Source organism: Podarcis bocagei (genome assembly GCF_964188305.1).
Source record: "Podarcis bocagei genome assembly, chromosome: 11".
NCBI classification, from domain to species: domain Eukaryota; kingdom Metazoa; phylum Chordata; class Lepidosauria; order Squamata; family Lacertidae; genus Podarcis; species Podarcis bocagei.
Genome location: NC_138136.1, coordinates 8,792,076 through 8,816,685, shown reverse-complemented (window position 1 = coordinate 8,816,685; position 24,610 = coordinate 8,792,076). Strand labels below are relative to the sequence as shown.

Sequence of the window (24,610 nt, the reverse complement as noted above, 5' to 3'; positions counted from 1 at the left end):
AAACCCCAACAACACCCGGCCGAGCCTTCATTGGCCGCCGCGGCTGCCACTCGCAGCTCCCTCCCGGAGCTCCTTTGTGAAGAGGCCGCCCCGCCGGAGCTTTGAACTGCTGCGCGCGGAGGCAGCAGCGGCGGTGGCGGCGGCGGTGAGTCTCGCTGAGCCGAGCAAGAGCGAGTGAAAAAGGCCCCGAGCGCGCGTGCAAAATATAGGGCCGAACAGAGAGCGGGCCTGAAACTGCGCGTGTTTACTCGCGTGTAAAAGGGCTGGCGTGGAAGGACCCTCTTTTTTGTGAGGGAGGGGGTAGGGGACGGGACACAAGCGGGGCTGCGGCGGGGCTTCTCCCCCCACCCCACCCCCCACACTCACAGGTGTGCAAAGCGCCTCCCGCTCCCCTTGGCGTGGCTGCCCCATTTTGAAGTGAGGCCGGCGAATACGGTTCCCTGGTAGGCAGTGAGGGGATGATTTCTTGGGGGGGGGGGCGATGAAAAAAATGCAAGTGCGAAGTTAAGGTGGGTGGGCGCGCGCGGGAAGAAGCCAACGGCCCCTCTCACAAGGCGCCCTCATTGGCCTCGTCAGCGGCCCTGCTGGCCCAAGTTCCCGCGCTTTTCTCCTCAGGGGAGCCGCGCGCCGCCTCTTCCTCGGTAGCCTCCCTCAGGCGGCGGCTCCGGCGGCCCCGGAGGAAGGCGAAGGAAACCCCCGCCATTGCAGCCGCTGGGGCTTACTCCCGAGTAGCCACCTTAATAGCCCTGAGGGAGAGAGGGAGGAAGGCGGGTGTGGGGTGAATGTGGCCGCGGCTACGTATGGGCGAGCTTTGAAGGGCAAGCGGCTAGCCTGCCCAAAAAGGGGAAAAAAGAGAGAGAGGCTTATTCGGCTGCTGGCAGAGAATAAGCAGCCAGGGCCAAGGCCTGCAATTGGCGAAGCCCAATACAGTGGTACCTCGGGTTAAGTACTTACCGTAATTCGTTCCGCAGGTCTGTTCTTAACCTGAAACTGTTCTTAACCTGAAGCACCACTTTAGCTAATGGGGTCTCCCGCTGCTGCGCCGCCAGAGCACAATCTCTGTTCTCATCCTGAAGCAAAGTTCTTAACCTGGAGCACTATTTCTGGGTTAGTGGAGTCTGTAACCTGAAGCGTATGTAACCCGAGGTACCACTGTAGTGATGCCAACTTTGATCCCCCCCCCCAAACAACAACAACAACAACACCCCACACACTTGGTTAAATAAAAATCTGGTCTGGTTCACTGAGCAGCATTGGATATTGGATGGCTCGTTCTGGTCATAGAATCAGCTGGAAAGGGATCCCCAAGGGTCATCTAGTCCAGCCCTCTGCAATGCCGGCATCTCAAATTAGTTCATACGTGACAGACGGCCACCCACCTTCTGCATAAAAGCCTCCCAAGGAAGGAGAACCCGTCACCACTTTTATTTCCCACAGTAACATAAGAGCCAACTCCTAGGGGCCAAAATAAGATTATTGAGGGGTGGCCGTGGCCCCCAAGGTTAATGGGCATTGCCATTCAAATGGTGTGTGTGCGCTGAGTCTTGTGATCAGTTGTGCAGGGCAGGGCTTACCCCCCCCCATACTTTATTCAAGTTGGCAACCCTGCTTGGAGGTATTGTGGGGAAATGTAAATGCTTCTTTCCATTGCTGCCTGGGTAGCTTGCCAGGGTGTACTACTTACTGACAGAAGGTAAAGTACTGATTCAGGAGGATTTCACCCTGGGGTTTCCTCAGCCAGCAGTATGGAGTGCTCTGTTCTTCCTGCAGTAACCTGCATTTCTCTGCACTGTGTAGGGGAGCAGTACAGTGGTGCCCCGCAAGACGAATGCCTCGCAAGACGAAAAACTCGCTAGACGAAAGGGTTTTCCTTTTTTGCGTTGCTTCGCTAGACAAATTTCCCTATGGGCTTGCTTCGCAAGACGAAAACGTCTTGCGAGTCTTGCGATTTTTTTCACTCCCCCCCTTTTTCTAAGCCGCTAATAGCCTTTTAGCTGCTAAGCCGCTAAGCCTTTAATAGCCGCTAAACCGCTAATAGCGCTAATCCGCTAAGAGGGTTGCTTCACAAGACGAAAAACATCGCAAGACGAAAAGACTCGCGGAACGAATTCTTTTCGTCTTGCGAGGCACCACTGTATTCCCTCTGCCAGATTCTTTACTGGTTGTGTAGGGGATGGAGGAACCAGTCCACCCTTCCTCTGCCAGCCTGCTCACTTGCTTGCATGGAATTATTGGTTGTCTCTTGCTACTAGGCCAGGGGTCAGCAACCTTTTTCAGCCGTGGGCCGGTCTACTGTCCCTGAGACCATGTGGTGGGCCGGACTATATTTTTTTTGGGGGGGGGTGGAAATGAACGAATTCCTATGCCCCACAAATAACCCAGAGATGCATTTTAAATCAAAGCACACATTCTACTCGTAAAAACACCAGGCAGGCCCCACAAACAACCCAGAGCTGCATTTTAAATAAAAGGGCATATTCTACTCATGTAAAAGCACGCTGATTCCCGGACCGTCCATGAGCCGGATTTAGAAGGTGATTGGGCCGGATGCGGCCCATGGGCCTTAGGTTGTCTACCCCTGTACTAGACTAATATATGACATACAAGACTGCTATAGGCCTAGTCGGACTTAGGGCTCCTGTACCCTTGTTAGGTGTATAGAAGAGAGAATTTCATGATTGTGTAGGTTGTCATGAAAGGTTTTCATATACTGTACAGTATATACTTAAATGCTGGCTCTTTAAGAGCTTGGAGGTGTTGCTTCAAGGCAAGTAGTTTCCTGCTCCAAGGAGCTTATATTCTTTGCAGTCTTTGTGTACACGTCTGTCCTCTTGCAGACATCTGTCCCACCGGTCTTGGAACTGTTTAAAATGGTGAATGATAGCACACAACATATAGTCAGCATGAGCATCATTCCATCTAAAGCTGATTCTGTTGATCTGGTGCCTGTCAGCTGGGCAGGGTAACAGGGCCACCCACAGTTAAGAGGAGGTGCCTGCATACTTGGGAGTCCCCCAGTATGTTGGAAAGTAGTAAGTTAGTAAATTAAAAGAAAAACAGCCACCGAAAATGGACTGACACATCATGCTCAGTGGCTTTAAAAGTCAAATGTTGAGAGAAAATGGGGATGTGAGGGAATTACTTGAGCCCCTAAAAAGTTCATTGTACCTTGGTGCTGGAGGAAAGGCTGGGGGAATTCATGCTGCAAAGTTAAAGAACTTATCTCCATGCACTATATGGTGAGGTTTCAGGAGGAGAAAGGGTCTGGTTCCCACACTAAAAAGCTCCCCTCTGCCTGCTATATAACACATTCAGGTTCAGAATCAGAACTGAGCACAATGGGGCAAGGTTTTTTGGGGGGGTAGGTAGCGAAGATAGCTTTCTTTGCCACACTGTTACCAGTTTTAGCCTTTGCTAACAAGGCTCCTGTTGGAGGCTGGTTGTTAGGGGCTATTGGGGAATGCCCTGCAACATTAATATGACATAGGAAAGGAGAGCTGAAATATTGTAAAATGTAATGAATGCCGTAAGTTAATAAACTGCATCCCAAGTTCAGCACTTTACATTTTTCTCATTTGCAAACAGGAGGATGTGGTTCTGTTGTCAGCCTTTTGAGCAGTGATATGGGGGGGGGGGCTGCTCTTTTACTTTTAATAACCTGACACAGTTGTTTAGTAAGTGAAACTCCTGTGGATCGGCCTGCAAAGGAAGCAAAAAGACTAGATATATCAACAATTGCTTTAATTTTGAAGACTATTTTTATTTGTAATGTATAACTTTTGGTATATTTTGCTGATCTACAGGTGCAAAGTAAGATGCCTCAATAAACAAAATGAGCGTGTTTGGTGATTTTGATTCACAGATTTAAGTTTGATGTCAAGAATTGCTTCAGCAGAGGTAACCTTAATGGTGTAATTCAGTCTATTATTTTTGTTTTAGCTAAAGATTAGTTTTCAGAAAGCAGAAACTCAATTTCTTTATTTTTATGATTAAAGAATGATAGACTTGTTCCCTGAATGTTGTGTGGTCATTATTTTTCCCCATTTTGATCTTTTGCAGTGTTTTGGGGTTTTAGTATTTTCAAATGTTCTGCTGGTGACAGTGATCCCTTCCATAGTACAGCAATTATTTAAGAGAAATTTGGGAAGTTATTATCTTGCCAGCAACAGTAACATACTTTGTGAAGGGGTTTCTTAAATTTTTCTCTCCCCCCACACCAATTTTGTTGGCAATATACAGTACAGGCTGATGATTGATCTGCCACTGCCATCTTTTGGATGGAAACAGATTTGCTAAATAAATACTGCAGTTTTTGCCCTCTTGTGGACTGGCATTTATTTTATTTTTATTTTTTTAAAACCCAAACATTGTAGTTCTTAAGACACTTTTTAATAAAGGAGATTATTTTAGACAAAATTGTTTCTCTATTATCAATTATTTTCCTTCATTATTTTTCTGCACAGAAAATATACTTTTGAAATGTGGATTTGGTTTAGTTATAGTTTTATCCTGAATTAATTAAATCATCTTAAATGGTCTTTTATCTCATAATTATTTTTCTATCTCCAGATCATGGAGGTTTTAGAGAATTTATTTAGGAAAATTATTGTAACTGTAGAAATAGTTTTACTGACATGCTTAATTCATTTTGTAATTATCAGGTCTTAAATCACTCATTTTAAAGAATATTTTCATGTAAGTGCAACTGATGTTAGTGAAGAGAGTTAAGTTTATGTTGCTGCTTCCAACTGAAATTAAGGAGTTTTGAAACATTTGGCTGGAATGTACTTAGTCTGGAGTAGGTGTGTAGATACATCTTATTTTTTTAAAAAAAATCTGCCTGCAGCAGGAATTAGGGATGGGCGATATATCAGTATAATGACCTAAACTTGTTTGAAGTTCATATTGTGATATTGGTTTCATAATTTTTGACCTGGATATATATCATGAATCATGGTGTGTGTGTGTCATGCAGGGAAAAACAGAAAAGCCAGCCAATGCCTCTACATAGCTCCATCCTTATTTTAGACATTGTGATATGTCAGTATCTTGCAGTTTTTAGCTGGTGATATATCAAGATGCTGAAAACCAGATATCACCCAGCCCTAGCAGGAATCCTACTGAAGTGAGGGAAAAGAAAACAATATTGGGTTTAAAACAGCCTAATATTTTGTTAGCTACAGCGTCAATGAATTTGGTTGCCTAAGGACAGGAGCACACATGGTGTTGAGAGCCTGCCTGTTTGACAGAAGAACCTCAACCTATAGTTGGGGAACCTGGGAAAAGTGGAATGGCATAAAATGTCACTCAAGTGTTACAGGAGGAAGACAGCTCTTTTAGTCTAACTCCACTGCCAAACAATTGAACGCTGTTTCACCAGTGCAGCTGCATTGATGCGTTGGGGAAGTGTGAATGAATATCCTTCAGCCAAATGTCATTGTCCATGTTTGAGGGGTGAACATTGCCTGGCCAATGGAAATCAGGAAGCTTGTGAGAACTGTCCAAATGCTGAATCATCCTATTGCCATTTGTGAAGAAGTGCAATGGCCTGTTTGCTTTTCTCCACTCCTTTGAGGCAATGTGCCCCCCAACCTACCATTCCATTTTCTCTAACATCTCACACCAGATTATGCAGATGCCAGGAAACTGCCATAGGCACTAGTCCAAATTGTGAAACACTGCCAAAGGAGAGGTTAGGGAGCTTTGTCCAGATTTTAGCATGTGCAGATCCACAAGAACATGGTAGAACTAGTTGCAACAAAATAATAGAGACAGGTCACCAACTTAATAGGCTGATGATCACCAGCTTTTCATTGCTCTAGATTTTGCTTATATTCCCATGCCACAAAGGATATGGCCACAATCCAAAATAAATAGGTGCTGAGCTTGCCTGCTGAGGCTCAGAAATACAATCCCCAAGTGCAAAACTGCAGTAACTGTTGAATGAGAAATGGGTGAGGATCCATTGAAGGGAGAGAGAGAGAGAAGTTCTGGCAGCTGACAATGGGCATTGGCTGGAAATAGGAAAGGCCAGCAAATAAATGTTGTTGTTAATATAATAGTTCGCTAGCTGCCTAATACCATCCATCTGTACACAATCTACATCAAATTGAAAACACAAACGTTAACACTACACTGCATCTGGTTGAGTTTTGACCTAATATGTTGAGTGAGCTCATTATGGATTGGTGCATATGCACCCAAAGGTTAATGCCCTCAGGCATCCCTCAGAAGACATAACTAAGGTGCTAAAAGGATGAGAAATAAGACCACTGTCTTTACTGCTGGAACTGCCTGTGAAACTCATGGCACTCAAATAAGCAAGCCCGGAACACAAAAGTTAGCAGCCTCAGAAGGTGGTGAACTCTTCTTCATTGGAGTTTTTTAAACAAAAGTTGGATGGCCATCTATCAGGGATTCTTTAGCTGTGATTCCTGCATTGTAGGGGGTTGTGATCCCCTCCAACTCCATAATTCTTTGATTCTATGTGCAGTCTGTCCTATTGGACTCTACAGTGCACCAGCCTTGTTCCTGTGTGCCCAGTACCAGGTGCATTTGCAAAGAAAGCCTTTGGCTTAACTCTAAAAGGAGATAACATCCAAAGAGATAGTAATTGTCTTAGGAGTGAAACTGTGCTCACTAAAGGGAGACGAAATGTAGCAGTAGAAATGGCTCAGAGACCGACCATTTCCCCACAGTGTGCCACAGGATTACAAAAAGGCAATAAGAACTGAAATGCTGCAGTATAGGAGCACGGAATACTTGTACAGTGGTACCTCGCAAGACGAATGCCTCGCAAGACGAAAAACGTGCAAGACGAAAGAGTTTTCCGTTTTTTGAGTCGTTCCACAAGACGAATTTCCCTATGGGCTTGCTTCGCAAGACGAAACGTCTGGCGAGTTCTTGCGAGTTTGTTTCCTTTTTCTTAAAGCCCCTAAGCCGCTAAGCCATTAATAGCCACTAAGCCGCTAAGCCGTTAATAGCAGCTAAGCCGCTAATAGCCGCTAAGCCGCTAATAGCCGTGCTTCGCAAGACGAAAAAACCGCAAGACGAAGAGACTCGCGGAACGGATTAATTTCGTCTTGCGAGGCACCACTGTACTATCTGTAGAAGTGCCTGTTGAATCAGGCCAGTGGTCCATCTAGTCCAGCATCTTGTTCTCACAGCTGCCCACCAGGGGCACTGAGTTTTATTCTTAAGGTTGAGTTTTAAGAAAGGTTTAAGAACCCTTTCAAAAAGAGATCTAGACTGCAGCTTGTACCAGGTTCTGAAGAGCAGAACCTTTCTTGCTGACAGCAAGATTGGTATAGTGGATCATATTTTGTATGTGGCAGGGACTCTCTGAGCGTGGAAAACATAAAATTACGGTACTTGTCTAGGTCTTACTCAAAGGTTGAGGTGCAATGACTGGTTAATTATAACTCTAAGGTCAGGATCCACCAGTAAAGACGAAACAAAAGTTGTGTGATCATGCAGGTATTTGGCAGAGAGTACATCTTGCTTCAGGGACTCAGGTGGCGCTGTGAGTTAAACCACAGAGCCTAGGACTTGCTGATCAGAAGGTCGGCAGTTCGAATCCCCGCGATGGGGTGAGCTCCATTGCTCGGTCCCTGCTCCTGCCAACCTAGCAGTTCGAAAGCATGTCAAAGTGCAAGTAGATAAATAGGTACTGCTCTGGCGGGAAGGTAAACGGCGTTTCCGTGTGCTGCTCTGGTTTGCCAGAAGCGGCTGAGTCATGCTGGCTACATGACCCAGAAGCTGTACGCCGGCTCCCACGGCCAATAAAGTGAGATGAGCTCCGCAACCCCAGAGTCGGCCACGACTGGACCTAATGGTCAGGGGTCCCTTTACCTTTACTTTACATCTTGCTTCAGTTCCCTGACTGGCTATATATTCACATACAGACTTGAGTAGGCTGCTATTTCTTAGACTCAATTCTTCCGTGGGGCAGCTATTTAATGACTTCAAACAAATATTGAAGGTGCTATGTGTAAATGCCATTGGATTGAGGAAATGTGTACATCCAGGGAGACCTTGGACCCTTCTTTTAAGGAGTACCCAGCAATATATACTAACACCCTTTTTATTTTGGGTTGTTCCTGTACTCAAAGGAGGAACACCGTCGTGCAGGTGCATAGTTATCTATCTTAGCACTTCTGGCTTTTTATTTTCTGGCTATTTTCAGACACTACAATGTAGACTTTACATAGTATTTAGTTGCTTAGTGTTAGGTTTTGGCAGCATTGATCTTGGCAGATACCTAGAGGCGTCAGTTGCCTCTGATCCTAGTATAGCTCCTGCACTGAGAGGGAAGACTTCAAATGTACTTCATTCTTGGCACTTTTTTCTTTCAGTTACATAGTACTTTCCATCTATAAATTTCAGTGGACTTCACTACTATTAACAACTTGACATTTATTATTCGATAAAATTTGCATTTTAATTAAAACAGTATATTTATAATAAACGATTTTTTTGTTTTACTATTTTGTTTTACTTTATTTTGTCTCAAATGCATTTATTGTGTTGTAGACTAGAGATGCATGTGTTGCAACCTTAGAAAATTTGGCTTTCCCATTTTCACTGCTTTTCAGATTCTTTATTCACATTTTTTAATGTACAAAAACACATGAAGCTAATTCATGTTCTTGGTATTAAAGGAAGTTCAGTCTACATGTTAATATATAGTTTCGATTTTATGTTCTTTCCTATGCATCATAAAGTGCTTTAAAATAAACTGGAATGTGATAAAGGAGACCCCATCAAAGGAATGGTTTTCTTTGCTTTTAATTTTGAGGATTATTTTTTTCTTACTACTGTCACTCTGAAGATGCTTACTTTGTGGACTCTTTTCTGTAAAGTTTGAAAAACTTCATTTGCTGATTTAATTTAGTGTGCTCCTCTGTATCCTCTCTCTTACTGACTCAAGGCTTTCACAATATCTGAGGTTACAGATAGTCTCTGTATCCTATGCAACCCATGATTGTAGCTTTGGGGTGTACTGTAGGGAACTGCCTTTAAAACTTGACAAAAGTTACTGACTATAATGTTACAATTCAGACACTAATCCAGATAGCTTACTTGCTGGAATAAAGTTAATCCGTTCCATCTTAGAAATGCTGCTTACAGCCTCTGAAGGATGTAACAAATACCCCATGCCTAAACTCCACAGGGTTCCCCACTTCCTAAAAGTATAGAACAACAAGCACTTGACTGGGTGGTTCTGAGGCAGGAGCAAGGCTTTATTTTGTTCTCTCCCCGAAAGCAGCTGGAGTAACTGGAGGAGAATTATAATTGTCTAGAACTCCTCAGTCAGTGGTAATTTTGTAGCAGCATGAAATGTAATAGGAAGACAGACTCAACGGTCACAGTTAATATGGGGGGGGGGGAGGAGTCTACCAATGCAGTAGTGTAGGCATTAATTGGAGGAACTTAATTGTAACTGAAAATAAACCAGAGGGAATAGTATTTCATTGTCAATGGCATAGGTTACGTGACCTTTCCCATCTATAATATATGCTAACAAACTCGGTTAAGGTCTAATGTGTCAGGCAACCTGATCCTATGGTGCCTTTTTCAGCTGCTGCTGGGGCAGCACAAGCAGGATTCTATTGTTTTCATGCTCGGCATCTGTGTGGTACATCAAGTCAGTCTTCACAGTCTTGCTTTTGGTTGGAAGACTGAAAAGGCCTTTTCCAAGAGAATATTCTAGCTCTGTTTGCACTTTCAAAACATGTTCACTGAATACAGGGGAAGTGGGATTCTGTGCTTGCCATCTCGGCTCCCAAGCTCCATAAGCAGACGGTATGAGTTAGGCCCCATATACATTTAACAGTACAGGAGTGGACTCAATACAGATTGAGGTTGAATCCTGACAAGACAGAAGTACTGTTTTCGGAGGACAGGAGGTGGGCAGGTGTGGAGGACTCCCTGGTCCTGAATAGGGTAACTGTGCCCCTGAAGGACCAGGTGCGCAGCCTGGGAGTCATTTTGAACTCACAGCTGTCCATGGAGCACAGGTCAATTCTGTGTCCAGGGCAGCTGTTTACCAGCTCCATCTGGTATGCAGGCTGAGACCCTATCTGTCTCACGAGAGTGGTGCATGCTCTAGTTATCTCTCGCTTGGACTACTGCAATACGCTCTATGTGGGGCTACCTTTGAAGGTGACTCGGAAACTACAATTAATCCAGAATGTGGCAGCTAGACTGGTGACTGGGAGCTGCCGCTGAAACCACATAACACCAGTTTTGAAAGACCTACATTGGCTCCCAGTACATTTCCAAGCACAATTCAAAGTGTTGGTGCTGACCTTTAAAGCCCTAAACGGCCTTGGTCCAGTATACCTGAAGGAGCGTCTCCACCCCCATCATTCTGCCTGGACACTGAGGTCCAGCGCCGAGGGCCTTCTGGCGGTTACCTCGCTGTGAGAAGCCAAGTTACAGGGAACCAGGCAGAGGGCCTTCTCGGTAGTGGCACCCCGCCCTGTGGAATGCTCTCCCACCAGATGTCAAAGAGAAAAACAACTACCAGACTTTTAGAAGACATCTGAAGGCAGCCCTGTTTAGGGTAGCTTTTAATGTTTAACAGACTTGTATTTTAATATTTTGTTGGACGGGGTAAAAATACATTATTATTATTGTTGTTGTTGTTGTTGTTGTTGTTGTTAACAGACTTGTATTTTAATATTTTGTTGGACGGGGTAAAAATACATTATTATTGTTGTTGTTGTTGTTGTTGTTGTTATTATTATTATTATTATTATTATTATTATTATTATTATTATTACTATTATACACACAATTGGGATCTCCTGTCTTTTGATTTGTGCTCTGCAAATAACATGGATACTGTTCTGGAATATTTTTTCACTCTTAAGTTATTAAAGGCATTTTGCTATTTCTAATCTTATAGAAATGATTAAGCAAAGATCAATCTTCATTCCTCTCTCTCCCTCCTTCCCTCTCCCTCCCTGCTTTCTTCCAGTTGTGATGTTTTGTTTTTTCATAGTTTCAAGAGGAGGCAGAAAACTACTTCCCATTCCCTATTCCCAATCACCCTTCTCAATTGTTTTTTTGCCAGAATTCACTCAATGGACCTATTTTGTAAAAGAGTTGAATGGGGAATCAGCTTAGGGTTGTGGATTTGGAGTAGGGAAATGGTGGTGTTTCCCCAACTGTTTCTCCGTTCAAAATCACTTGCAAAGCTTTTTTGTTTAATCAAAATACAGTTTTCTTTCACACAAGCTTGCATGTAATGTGTAGCTTGCCAGACTAAATTAGAATGCTGACTCTCTGAAAATTGGGGGGGACGGGACACCTTAAGTGTTGGGATTTCTGAAACTAGTCTTTAAACTAGTCTTTAAAGAATTTAAAGACTTTGTAGTTCAGATGGTCTCTTTCATTTGAGTGCCATCAAGGTTGAGTGGAGTTTGTTTTAAGCAGTGTGCTGCTTAAACAGCCTGTAGGCATAGTGTTGAGTTCCTTCCTTGATTTCACTTAGTTTTGGTAATGCAGAAATTCTTTGCTTCCCTCTAGGGAAGTGGCAGACTTCTTTGAGAGGTATACATGGAATGAGTGAAATCATTGCTTTTCTTGGCCTCTTGGGAAGTATATAGGTATATTAGAAAGTTATAATGAAGAAATGGAAAAAGGGATTTCCTCATTGGTTTCCATGTTCATTTACTACTAAGATGTCATATACAGTAAAGTGCATTTTAAGTCTCTTTTTGCCAACTATCCAGAAGCTGTTTGTGAATATGGCCTTATTTTCAAAAGTAAGTCATAGTTCCCTTGGGTCTCTTGCTTTTTGTTTTTTTAATTTATCATTGTAAGACCCTAGACTCTCTGGTGCTAACAGAACTGGTATTGATAGTAAATATAATTTACTGTTTGGATATCTGTTAAAGTTGCCTTAAACCTTAGCACATAGCAAATTCAAGTGGAGCACTTAGCATGAGAATTCCTGTGGTAAATAACTTTGTAAAGCACCATGTGCAGTGATAGAAATGCTCTGTCTTTCCCTCTCTAAAGCACACACATATGCCTTCTTTATGAAAAAGACAATGAGTCGCATTCAACTAAGTTTACACAGAGTAGACATATTGAAATTAATGGACCCAACTTAGTCATATTAATTTCAGTGGGCCTTCTCTGAGTAAAACTCAGTTCACTACTATCCCATGTTAATTTTTAACATGTTAATTTTTTTAGATTTTACCTGTAGCAAAGGAGGGTATCTGACAGCTCCCTTGTTGAGAATATATAAAGGAAAAGTTTTTACAGGTGATGGATAGTTTAAGCTCTCTGAGGTAATAGAAAATACATTTTTGAGAACATTACTGTGCATCCTCTGTGGTGCTTAGTTGAATACCAAAGTTTGGATTCCCAGCCCTAAAGTTCAGGTGCATAAAACTGACAGTGTCAAATGACAGACTCCTTAAAAATGCCTAGTGGAGCAGCTGCAAATTAGTAGCAGAGCTAAACAATACAAATCTCTAATGGCTAATTAACATATTTCCCTGGACCAGTTGCAGATTACAGAGACTGTTGAGAGACAGGTAAAAGATCACATTTGGAGAATATGTTTACTAAAACATGGAGGTCATAATGCTCAACTGATTTTCACTATAGTGTTGCTTTTTATATAAAGCATTGACATCCTCTTTATATGGCTGAAATGCTAGCTTAAGATGTTCTTCATGTTATTCATTCAGATTTTCTGGATAATTGAAAAGCCAACTGTGTTTTGGCTTATTAGCCTTCTTCACTGGTCTTGGCTTTTTTCAGCATCCTTTATGCTGAGTTCAGATTATCCAAAAACACACACATTCTTTTGGGGAAAATATGTGTAATGAAAAACCAAATCAGCCATTTTTTTCCGAATTGTTAAACTAAAAGCTATCTTCTGCGCACCAAATTATATCCCAGTATCACCCTTGCTTGTGTCAAGATCAAAAGTAATTATATCCAGATTGCAAGAATTTGCAATCATCTGTTAAAAAAACATCTAATCTTATCTCAGTTTATAAAGTATATATTTGCTAATGTAAAATTGTAGGACTTAGTGGTTATTAGTTGTTTCTGTGAACTCATGTAAAATTATATGCTATTAAAGTACCAAAATAATTCCATTGTACACCTGACCTTACAGTGTTAATCAAGTTTCTTGCTCTATTCCATAGATTCATAGAATTTCCATGTATTCTGTAAAGACTCTCAGTGACAGCAATAATCAATATTCCATTCACATATATCTTAATACAGTGTAATAGCCATAATGGCAAGAAGTGCGGCATAACTCCTTGGAAGATTATATCTTTGAGTTTTAAAATAACAGATATCTATTCTTTATCCTCATTAAGTCCACAGAGCCAGCCACCCGGCCTTCCTTTTTCAATGTGCATATAATTGTTTCCCTGACCACAAGAAAGCTTAAGCTCAGGATAGGAGAACACAAAAGTTGTATTAGGACCCAGAGGCTTCATGCACCATTGGTTAAACATTTTATAGAACACGGTGTTAAATCTCTAACATTTTGTTGCATTAAGAAGGTAAGAATTTGAAGGTCTGGTCTTAACTAATTCACTTCAGTTAGAGGAACTGCTTGAGCCACATCTAAAGGATGCTTTTACTTGTGAAGAGTTTATGGTCTACATATTACACCTGTGCACTAGTTGTGCTTCTGATTGATGCAGTTTTGATATTATTCATGGTGCATTTTGTTCTTTGCAAGGAATCATAGAATCAGGGCTGTTTTTCTAGAAAAAGAGGTGCTTCTCTTATGCCACCACCCTTCGTCGCACCAATTGCCACCTGCAGCCTCCATCGCACAAAGCACCATGTTTTATAGGATAAATAAGTATGCTTTTTGTTCTTCACTGCTGCAATGGCCCTTCAGCAACTGAATGCTCATTATCTTTTTTCCCTCCAATAATTGACTAATAAAGAATAGGAACTATAGTTTGACTTAATCCAGATTCATAAAAAGCTTTAATAGTAATTGCAATGAAAACAACATGGCCTTTGTGTATACTTCCTTTGATATATATAATGCAGACATTGTTTGAACACTAGCCACCAAGTTGAATTGTTGCTTTCCCCACTTTGAGAAGTATCCAAATTCATAAAAGTGTATGGAAAAATACTGTTTTCTGTTATTGTTGTTTCTCTACCTCTAAAAAAACCTCAGCCAACATCAAGATTGGCAACTACATATAGGTTGCTAAGTAAGATGTTGCTTTCTATTTCTTTTTCTGGCAGCAACAAATTTCTGAATATAAATATTCCCTTATCCTGTTGATTCACCAGGGCTGTCTACAAATCATGCCTCCTACCTAGTGAAACTGGTACAATGTGACAGACAGCTGAGCTAGACCAGAATCTGGTGGTGTGGTACTTTGAAACTCCAGCAGGGTTCTGGAGCCTCTCTCTGATTGACTATAAAGACAGCTAGCCAGAGGGGGGTGGAAACAGCACTTTTTCTGTTTCTAAGAGAGTGTTCAGATAGGGAGATAGTTTGAGGAGAAGCGATCGAGAGCGAGAGCGAGCTGGAGAGTTGGTTCTGATCTGTGTGTAACATCCACTCTGAGTCTCTGAGCTTAGAAAGAAAGACAGTGTTTAGTGTCTTGTTGTATTTGTAATAAATCTTTCTTATTTGTTCAACTTCTGCCTGAGTCTCCACGTATCAAAGTTTAACCTCACACAAAAAGATAACCTGTGGTGACTATAGGGTATATGGAGGGGGATTCTCCTCATAGGATGTGGAGCCCTGCCCTAGTTCTCTTGTCCCTTTGATCTTGTCCCTACCCCTAATAGCCAAAGCTAGAGAGCATAAAGTTTATGCACCCCACTTCCCTGGGTGGCAAGAAGATGAGGAGTAGAGCTACAGGGTTTAATTTCCCTTTGGATGAGACAGCATTGGGGGCTTATTGCACCTTTTGTAATAATGTTAACAAATATCCAAAATGAGGGGGTGAGCAGGTAGGAATCTAGGGAGGTAGTGTTGTCCGCACCTGGGTCATGACACCCAGGTAACAGCAGCAGTAATCTGTAAAGAAGTATTGGTTTGCCCCAAAGCATGCTCTTCAGTCACTGCTTCTTCTAAGCCAGAGGTTGGCAACCATGAGGGTTGCTTAACTGGCCCATGAGCCGCCCCCGACCGAGCTGCGCGCTGCATACATTCCCTAGCTAGTAGTAGCAGTCTACACCTTAACGGGTGTAGACTACTGTACTACTACACTTTATACAACTGGCAGAGTATTCGTCGGCCCTGTATCCTTTGTAAATACAATAAATTTCCACCATGTGGCATAGTTTTTGTGGTTTTTCTGCAATACAGATTTTAGTTCCAATGGCATGAACAATCTTTGTCACTTTCTGGGTCACATCTTAGAAGTTTTTTTGGCTTAGCGTTAGCTATGATCTTGATCTTACGTGTTGGAGAAACCTGGCTGTCATGAACCAGATGGCAACTTGTGGGTTCCTTACATCATGGGTGTAGCCAAGGGGTGCAGCTGACCCCCCCCTAGATCAAGTAAAACAATAGAAATACTTAACTAACTCACCAATCACGTCAGTTCTGCCCCTCCCACAAAGTCCTTGCCCCCCCATACAAAGTCCTGCCCCACAACAAAAATCCTGACTATGCCCATGTCTCACATCACCATCATATAAACAAATAAATCTGCCCTAGGGGGGCATGGAAAGTGAATTTATTATTATTAATTTATTTATTGAGTTTATATATCATCTTATACCCGGAGGTCTCAGGGTGGTTCACAGAATAAAATCAAAATATAAAACCACAAAATACATAATTAAAATAAAAACAACCCAATAACACCCTGCTCCCCCCAAAAACCCACATTTTGAAAGGGAATAGGATGTCAATCAAATCAACCAAAGGCCTGGTTAAAAAGGAACATTTTTGCCTGTCACCTAAAGGTGTATAATGAAGGTGCCAGGTGAACTTCTCTAGGAAGAGCATTCCACAGAAGGGGAGCCACAGCAGAGAAGGCCTGTTCTCATATTACCACCCTCCGGGCCTCTTGAGGAGGAGGTAGACGAAGAAGGGCCTCACTCAGAAGATGATCTCAGGGTCCGGGTACGTTTATATGGAAAGAAGCGGTCCTTGAGGTGTTGCGATTCTGAGCCGTTAAAGGCTTTATAGGTCAAAATCAGCACTTTGAATAGGTTATTGCAATTTCTAGGAAGAAAAAGGATAACCTGCCTTCTCTCCATGTGAAACATTAATTTGTGGTTGAATTCTGATGTGGTCATAGAACATTCAAATATGTATCTTACATGGAAAGTTGTGATTTATGATATTTTAAAAGACTTCTGATTTGTGAATTCTGGGAATTAGCAGTATTGCTCTTGTTCCAAACATGTGGTTTCTGGGTGAAGTATTGCAGCCCAAGGGTGTCTTAAGTTTAAAAAATAGAATTCGGACTGTGCATTTGTTTCCCAAAGGTTACAGTTTGTACATGCCTCTGTGTGTGTGTGTGTGTGTGTGTTTCCTTAACTATTCATACCAGAATGCTGTTTCACTGCTGGTTTAGCAAAGTATTGATTAGAAAATAGTAAAAATGCAGGAACATGATAACAGTTTTTTTCAATATATTGTCATGATTATTTTTCTTCCACTTCTGCACAGAAATGTAGAAATGTTCCATTTTAGGAGCCAATAGATTCACATGCATCATGCAAACTGCAAACATTTTTAATCATGTATCTCACCATGTGTTAAATGTTAGCAAAGTGTTACTGTTTTTTTTTTATCCCAGAAGAGCTTTCTCATACATCTTTTTAACTATCAAGGTGAGGGGATGGCCAAAGATACTAGAGTCACTAAATTCGGCTTCGACTTTTGGCTGCACAAGACTATTGAATGGGGTCAGACAAGCACTTCAGAATCTCAGCAAGATGTCTGCCTTCACTTGCCTGAATTACAGGAATTTCTACTACAGATTTATGGAGCTTTGAAACATATGGTAAGTGAATTAACTGGAAGAATGAACTGTTTTGAAGACTGTTACAGAAACGTTCTGCACCCCACATTTTGACAAGACAGAAAGCTAACAGTAGCAGAGAGCCTTGTAGCATTGACCTAATGTATTGCTGGATCACAGAAGCAAATTGGTGAAACAGCCACAGGTAATGCAAACAGGAATGTGTTTCCTGTGTTCCTGATTTATTGTGAAAGGAGCTTTTTCTTTTTGATTGGTTATGTTCTCACATGAGATTTCCTACTCAACACAGTAACCTTTTAAAAAATACCTTAAAATAAACAAGTATTTGATTCTGGTTTTCAGGTCATAAATTGGATTATTTAAAGACTCTTAACATGCAATACTATAACTTATCTCTTAAATCTTAAGGAGTCTGCTGACACAGTAACCCTACTGATGTGGCATTCAAAGAAATTTCAGACCACCATCGTTGGATCACAGATATTTCTTATTTCTATTTGTGCCTGTGCAAAATTAGTATTGCCCTGGAATTCCTTACCATTTTTTAGAAAACAATTTATTAGTCATTGGGGCATTTTGCTATAGAGTGGTGCCCCGCAAGACGGAAAACCCGCTAGACGAAAGGGTTTTCTGTTTTGGAGGTGCTTCGCAAAACGAATTTCCTATGGGCTTGCTTCGCAAGACGAAAATGTCTTGCGAGTTCCTGCGGGGGTTTTTTCCTCCCCCCCTTTTTCCCAAGCCACTAAGCCGCTTATCAGCTGATCCTAAGCCGCTAAGCCGCTTAACAGCTGATCCGCTAAGCCGCTTATCAGCTGATCCGCTAAGCCGCTTATCAGCTGATCCGCTAAGCCGCTAAACCGCTTATCAGCTGATCCGCTAAGCCGCTAATAGCGCTAATCCGCTAAGCCGCTAATGGGCTTGCTTCGCAAGACAAAAAAAACCGCAAGACGAAGAGACTCGCGGAATGGATTCTTTTCGTCTTGCGAGGCACCACTGCATCTGTATGCATGAAAATGTATTTTACTGCTACAACATTTAGCCTACATTACTAGTATAAAAGGTGAGAAAAATGTTTATAGATAATAATTGTCAAATATCTGATGGACTATAGAAAAATAAGCTATAGACCAGTGATGAATTACATTATGTGTTTGTGAAACTGATTCCCACCCCCTGAAATGCCTAATTATAATGAATGTCTTGTGAAGCTTGGCCACAGATTCATCTTATGTATTTGCCCAATATTCATTTATTTGTTTGTTGAATTTATATTCTACCTTTCCATAAAATCTTGCTCAAGCCTAGCTCCAATTATGGGATGAATCTGAAACATTTATTGCAGCAGCTTGTGACAATTTTCTTTTCTGCTACTTATATATTATCTTAGGTTAGTACCATTTTAGAAGCCTCTGTTTATTAGACAGTAAAACTACAAAAATGGAAAAAATGGACTGATTGCGTAAGAATGTTTATAAACTACACCATGCATTACTTTTATAGCAAAGCTGCTTTCCATTTGGTTAAACGTTGTTTAGGTTTTGTAGCTTTAGTGTCTGTTAAATTTCAGGTTATAACTGACTTAAGTATGATGTCATGTAGAATATAGCAAACAGTAACAGAAACTTCATGACTTCTTTGTACTGTAGTTTCTACTGAATCCTTCGTATAATCCATAGTATGATGTAAGAGGCATGACATTTTGAATAATTTGTTATTTTTATTTATTTGACTTAATCCATCCCATCTTGAAAGCTAGGGAAAATAGCAATATATCAAAACCATGTGTTAATTTTTAATTTCTTTTTCTTCATGTAACAACTATTAAAACTGCACGCTTTATAAGCATCATCCTAGCCACACACAGAAAGTGGGCTAAATAGAAAGGTGTTGCAATATTTATGAAAGAAGTTTGATCTATGATGAGGAATTATTGCCAGTTTTGGAAAGGAAGCCACCATGCCCACCTCTTTTTGCCCTCAGGCAGGCCAGGTGCAACTCTCCAGCCCTGTATTGCAGCCTTCAATGTGTTCTTGCACTTTCAGGCATACAGGAAGCTTTATTGCAGGAAGCTGGTGGACTATGTTGTATGTTGATACACCCAGAGGGTACTCTTGGTCAACTACAGATTATGTTTGAGTGTCATGAACATGTGATTATCTCACGTTACATGTGGATTTCATGCTTTCTAACCTTGAGTTGTATGAGGTTTTCGTGTCCTATAACAGGGATAGGGATTCTGTGGCCCTTCAGATGTTGCTGGACTACAGCTTGCATAATCTGACCATTGACCATGTTAGTTGGGGCTGCTGGTAGGTGGACTTCAACCATATCTGGAAGGCCACTGAATCTACATCACTGTTCTCGTTACTGTCTCACATGCTTTTAACTGCATCTTGCAAGAAAGAATACTGAAGTGTGTAGTGTTTGGCCAGCAGTTTCTATGCAGGACAGGGGAGGGGCACATTGTCCACATGCTCTCCATCCCCCTCCCCCAGTGTATGGTGGGAGCTTAACCTATTTTGAATTTGCATTTGTGTCCCGCAAAGTTTCTCCATTATGATCAGTGCAACCTTAAAAAGTGCCATCTTTGTGAAAGCATCTGCAAAGTTCTTAGGGTGAGCTCAACAATGATGGAACACAAGCTTTGTCTTTGAAGAGGCTCTGCTCTACAGATACTTTCTCCAAAACCCTCTTATTTTGGGCCCCCAATACATTTTGACACATTTTTGGTTTACTATTCTCTTTAATTTCAGAACTGTACTAGTGCAATCCAAGAGTTTCCACTAATTGGTCAATTATTGGGAAGACTTTGTTGGAACCCCTTTGTCATTGGCTATGGTGAGTTTTTGAAATCAGCTTTGTGAAATAAAAATATTTGATTTTTTTATTTTGTTAGTTATTGGAATATTGACTATTGGACTCTAACTCGCACCAGCCCCAGCTGGTATTGGCAGGGATGATGAGTGTAGTTATCAAACAACACCTGGAAGGCCACAGGCTCTCCATCCCTGCACTAAAATAATAATACCTTAAGTGATAAAATATTTTTAAAAGATCTTATTGTCCTCCTATCCACTTGCAGTTAGAATGTCTTAACTCCTATTGAAACCACCGAGACTTGAGTTGTATTTTCTGGAACACATGAAGTTATCTTTATGCTGGCCTGGTTTGCATGTCATACTGAACCATAGTTAAAATAGACTGTGGTTTAATGTGAACTAGCAAATGCAAAAGACTATTTTCATTTTCTCCAAAAGGGTCATTTATCACAACTTTTGATACCAATGGTCTGTTGAAAATTGTCTAGAGCAGGATTTCCCAAACTTAGGTCTCCACCTGTTTTTGCACTACAACTCCCATCATCCCTAGCTAGCAGGACCAGTGTTCAAAGATGATGGGATTTGTAGTCCAAAACCAGCTGGAGACCCAAGTTTAGGAAACCCTAGACTAGAGGATTTTGTTGTTCAGCTGTTACTAAATATGCAGGAATAAATATGATACATGTTTTCAAGAATAACTCTTTGACAGCACCATTAAAGATAGTAAAGCTAGTTTGGGGATCCATCATGTCGCTATCTTGTTACCGCATACATTACAGCATAAACATTTCCCCCCAAACACTATGACAACTACACAAGACCACCAGATATGAAATTATGAACCCTTTCCCTCTCCACCAGTTACATCTGTTGGAGCCGCTAATATGAGCTAAACCTAATATAAGATAACAGGTACCACCTGTGAACTAGTTTCAAAGCAATAAAATGATTTTGGGCAGAATTGTTGTATTTACTGCCATAATGTGGTCCAGCCATAATCTACCCCACCTCCTGTGCTTTAGGTCCCATTTAACTTTCTTCATCACTCACCCTTAATTAAGCTTCCTTAGTTAGCATATAAATACCTGAGAACTTGGTCTAAGTTACTTCATAGATTTGTGTGTACTGACAGTCCCAGAAGCATCTTGCCGAATGGCTAGGTTTATGCCCAGAGTACTTCTGATTTTAGATAATTGAGCTGCAAATTGGCTATAAATTTGCTGGCTCTGACGATACGTTAGTTGTAGGTGATAGTAGCAAGACTATTGTTTCATCATTGTACAATCTAATGACTTGATTAATTTTAACATCCTTTACTATGCAACACATTAGCTAGTGGCTCTTTAGAAATTGCAAAGAGCAATGGAAATAGGGGGCCCTCTGGTTTTGTTCCCTCATTAAAATTATTTACCCCTATTAAATGCATTCATTCTAATTACGGCTATGAAGGCTTGGTGAAACTGAGCAATAATTTTAATAAATATCTATCCCATATTCATTTTTTTCTAACTTTTTTTCTAAGAAGACCCATTATAACCTGCCGCAGTCCTTATAGGCACCAAGAGCCGAGATTGAAAGTTGTCTTTTAGTAGCCCTACTAAGATGTTTTGCATTTAGAAGCTGTCTGGCTGGAGTATAAAGTTATCTACATGGCAGAAAGCCAGCTTGGTCTGACTTGATATAGCTTGTAATAAAAAACATTATGCTGGACTGTTTATATGATGAGTTAATCATTCTCCCATAGTTCAGGGACTGTTGTTAGCATGGAGGTCCTCAATATATTAGGAATTCTGCCCCTTTCACTTCCAGTATGTCATTGAAAAGCATTGTTGAAAACAATATTAACAGGTTCCTACATTGTTTAAACCATTATTAAATGGGATTAATGGAATTAGTTTGAAATACAAAATTAATATATATATATATAAGGATAAAGACTGGCTTTAGACCTTGGGATTTTTTGTTTATTAACATGAACAAAAGATTGCTCTTGCTCTGCTTTGATTTTTTTTAAATATTCTTTGGTTTGCTATCTGCAGACGAATGCCAGAAGATTCTAATGTGGTGCTTATGTTGTCTGTACAGTGGTGAACCACAGAACCCTGTGGAATTGAAGGCCAACAGCTGGATACAAGTAAGCAAATGAATCCTCTCCCTGACTGCTTTAAATTAACTTGATTATTTAAAGGTGCAGCATCTACAGCACAGAGACAGTATGTCATTTTTAGAAACCACTCTAGAGACATCCTACATTCACATTGTGTTGAAATATGTTCTACTTTAATTAAAATACAGTCTGTGCTGTCTCTCCTTTTGAATGTTAAGAAAGATGTGGTGTTTAAGTAATTTTAATAGCTCTTAATACAGTGGAGCTGAAACTGGCAACTTCGTGAAGACCAAAGTCTACAAATCAGTAAGCAAGAGAGCACTATAAAAGCAAACTTTCAATTAAGGGAAAATAATGTAATCTGGAGGAATGCCTTTGTTTGTTTTGAAAACAATTTATATATGCTCTATAATTTTGCTCTATTGTTTTTGTTTAATCTTTCTAGTCTTGGGAGAAACTAATTGTATCCAAGTTTTATTCAAAGACAGTGAAAGAAAATATTTGTGTGCAGCTTAAAATTTTTTTTAGTTAAATGAATCCACAATTGCTTGAAGTCTTCAATGTAGGCCTTTAAGGTTTTTAAAAAATACTCATATTGCGTATTTACTCCTTAACCTAGAAAAATACTTAAACTCATGCATTGTTCCATTTTCAGCCTGTTTTATGCAGAGGTTGAGCTGCATGATTCATAATTATATTTTCATTGAACAGACTCCTTTTTTTCCAGGAATATATTGTGAAAACATGAGTGGCACAATAACAATATTTTTCTTCAGTCACATATAAAATCCTTCTGACATACTGTCTCAGTTTAATAATTTTGGAGAACTGTTTGCTTCTTAACAGTGTCACAAAATAATACTTGCATGTGTATCTATGCATTAAGTCATTTAAATTTCAGTGATAATGGGAGTGTGAAAGGCAGAATTGCTTCAGTGTGAGAAATGTATACTATTTTTCTGGGTTACACACAACTGAACAATTTGATAAGTTTTATTTGTAAAGTAAGTATGGACTTTGATGCTGCTGCTGCAAGAGGTTCTCTGTATGTATCTCAGGGTAGCTGTTTCTACATTTGTACAGTTTTAATAGTAATGCCGTTTCTGAGGAGATTTCACCCCTCCCATATCCAAGAATCTCCTGAGGAGTCTGCTGATTCTCCAGAGAGGAGGAGGCGTGTTCTGCTCTCTACTTATTCTGCGCCAGCACCACATCAAAGTCAGTCAGTCAGTGTCGGAGAGAGAGAGAGACTGAGTGTTAGAGATCGTGTGTAAAGATAAGGTTGCTGCTAAGAGCAGCTGCAGACACTCAGTGCAGTGCAGCATTCATTTATGCTTAGACCTATTTAGCTCTGTATATAGTTTGTATAGCTGTAGATAGAATAAAGAAGATATTCTACAGAGCTGCTCTCCGAGTTGTTTATATACTCTGCTAGACTCTGCTGTACTCTGCTGTGCGACGACTGTCTTCTTGTTGGAGTGAATCCGGTGCTCACAACTCTAAGCTGTGAGTCCACAGCACTTTGACCTGTTCCTGTGCAGAAGGTGATCTCTGGAAGTGCTACCCAGCTCGCCTAGCCCACTCGGGGCTGAAGTGGATGAGTCCAGTTGGTGGCACTGGCTCAAGGGCGATGCTGACAGTTTGAGATCTTAATAATGCAGTTTATAATCTGACGGTTACTTCAGCATCAGGCATTTGGGAGTCTTTACAGAACTGATGGTAGCTTGCTGTGACTTGTTTGCAAAGCATTTTAAGGATCAAATTGTTTGTATCCACTGGGATCTTGACTCTGTTACAGCAGATGAATCTTGAAAGGTGTCCAGAGCACTGTCTAGTCCTGCTATGTTGAATGAGTTTCAGTTAGTAAGTTTCGAGGATATGGACAAGGTGCTTGGATCAGTTATTTGTTTATTTATTAGACAGTAAGACCTCAGGGCGGTTCACAGAATAAAATACAGGATAAAAACAAGTAAATAAGTAGAGCAAAGCAGCAAAACAATAACTCTTCTTCCCACAGACACATTTAAAAGGCTGTAGAATATTAATTAGCCAAAGGCCTGTTTGAAGAGGGAATATTTTTGCCTGGCGCCTAAAAATATTTAATGAAAAACAAACTGAAGCTCAATCCAGATATGACAGATGCACTGTTAGTGGTTTTTTTCCTAGACTGAATGGATGAGAGGTTGCCTGCTCTTGATGTGGTTACACTCCCTCAGAAGCAGTGGGTATTTCTGGATCTGCTGCTGCCGCTTGAGGCTCAGGTGGCCTTGATTCGGCTGGTGGCCTAGTTGCACGCCTATCTGGACAGGGATAGCCTAACATCTGTTGTCTATTAGGCCTGGGCGATATATTGCCCAGTACTGGTATGAGGAGCAGACCACGATGCGGGCTTCACATCAGTATACAGTGGTGCCTCGCAAGACGAAATTAATTCGTTCCGCGAGTTTTGCCGTCTAGCGAATTTTTCGTCTTGCGAAGCACGGTTTAAACGGCTTAACAAAGTCGCAAGACGTTTTCGTCTTGCGAAGCAAGCCCATAGGGAAATTCGTCTTGCGAGGCAAATCACGGACGAAAAAACCTTTCGTCTAGCGAGTTTTTTGTCTTGCAAGGCATTCGTCTTGCGAGGTACCACTGTATATCACTGGTGAAACCGCCGCTGCTCCTGAGTCCCTCTCCTAGCAGCATTTGCTGAAGGGAGTTGTTCCTTCCTCTAG

At 41.1% G+C, this 24,610-nt stretch overlaps 1 protein-coding gene across 6 annotated transcripts in view; it reads left to right on the top strand.

Moving 5' to 3' along the window:
• Positions 1-349: 349 nt before the first annotated feature.
• FANCC (FA complementation group C) overlaps positions 350-24,610 on the top strand; it is a 72,470-nt gene continuing 48,209 nt past the window's right edge. For all 6 annotated transcript variants that reach the window (XR_014013114.1, XR_014013115.1, XR_014013116.1 and 3 more), the window contains exons 1-5: positions 350-443; positions 3,804-3,897; positions 16,819-16,991; positions 19,724-19,808; positions 21,829-21,923. Coding sequence is in view for 1 of the 6 variants with exons in the window: in XM_081213737.1 (XP_081069863.1) it covers positions 16,827-16,991; positions 19,724-19,808; positions 21,829-21,923 (345 nt within the window). In the remaining 5 variants the exon portion in view is untranslated. The remainder of the gene's footprint in view (positions 444-3,803; positions 3,898-16,818; positions 16,992-19,723; positions 19,809-21,828; positions 21,924-24,610) is intronic.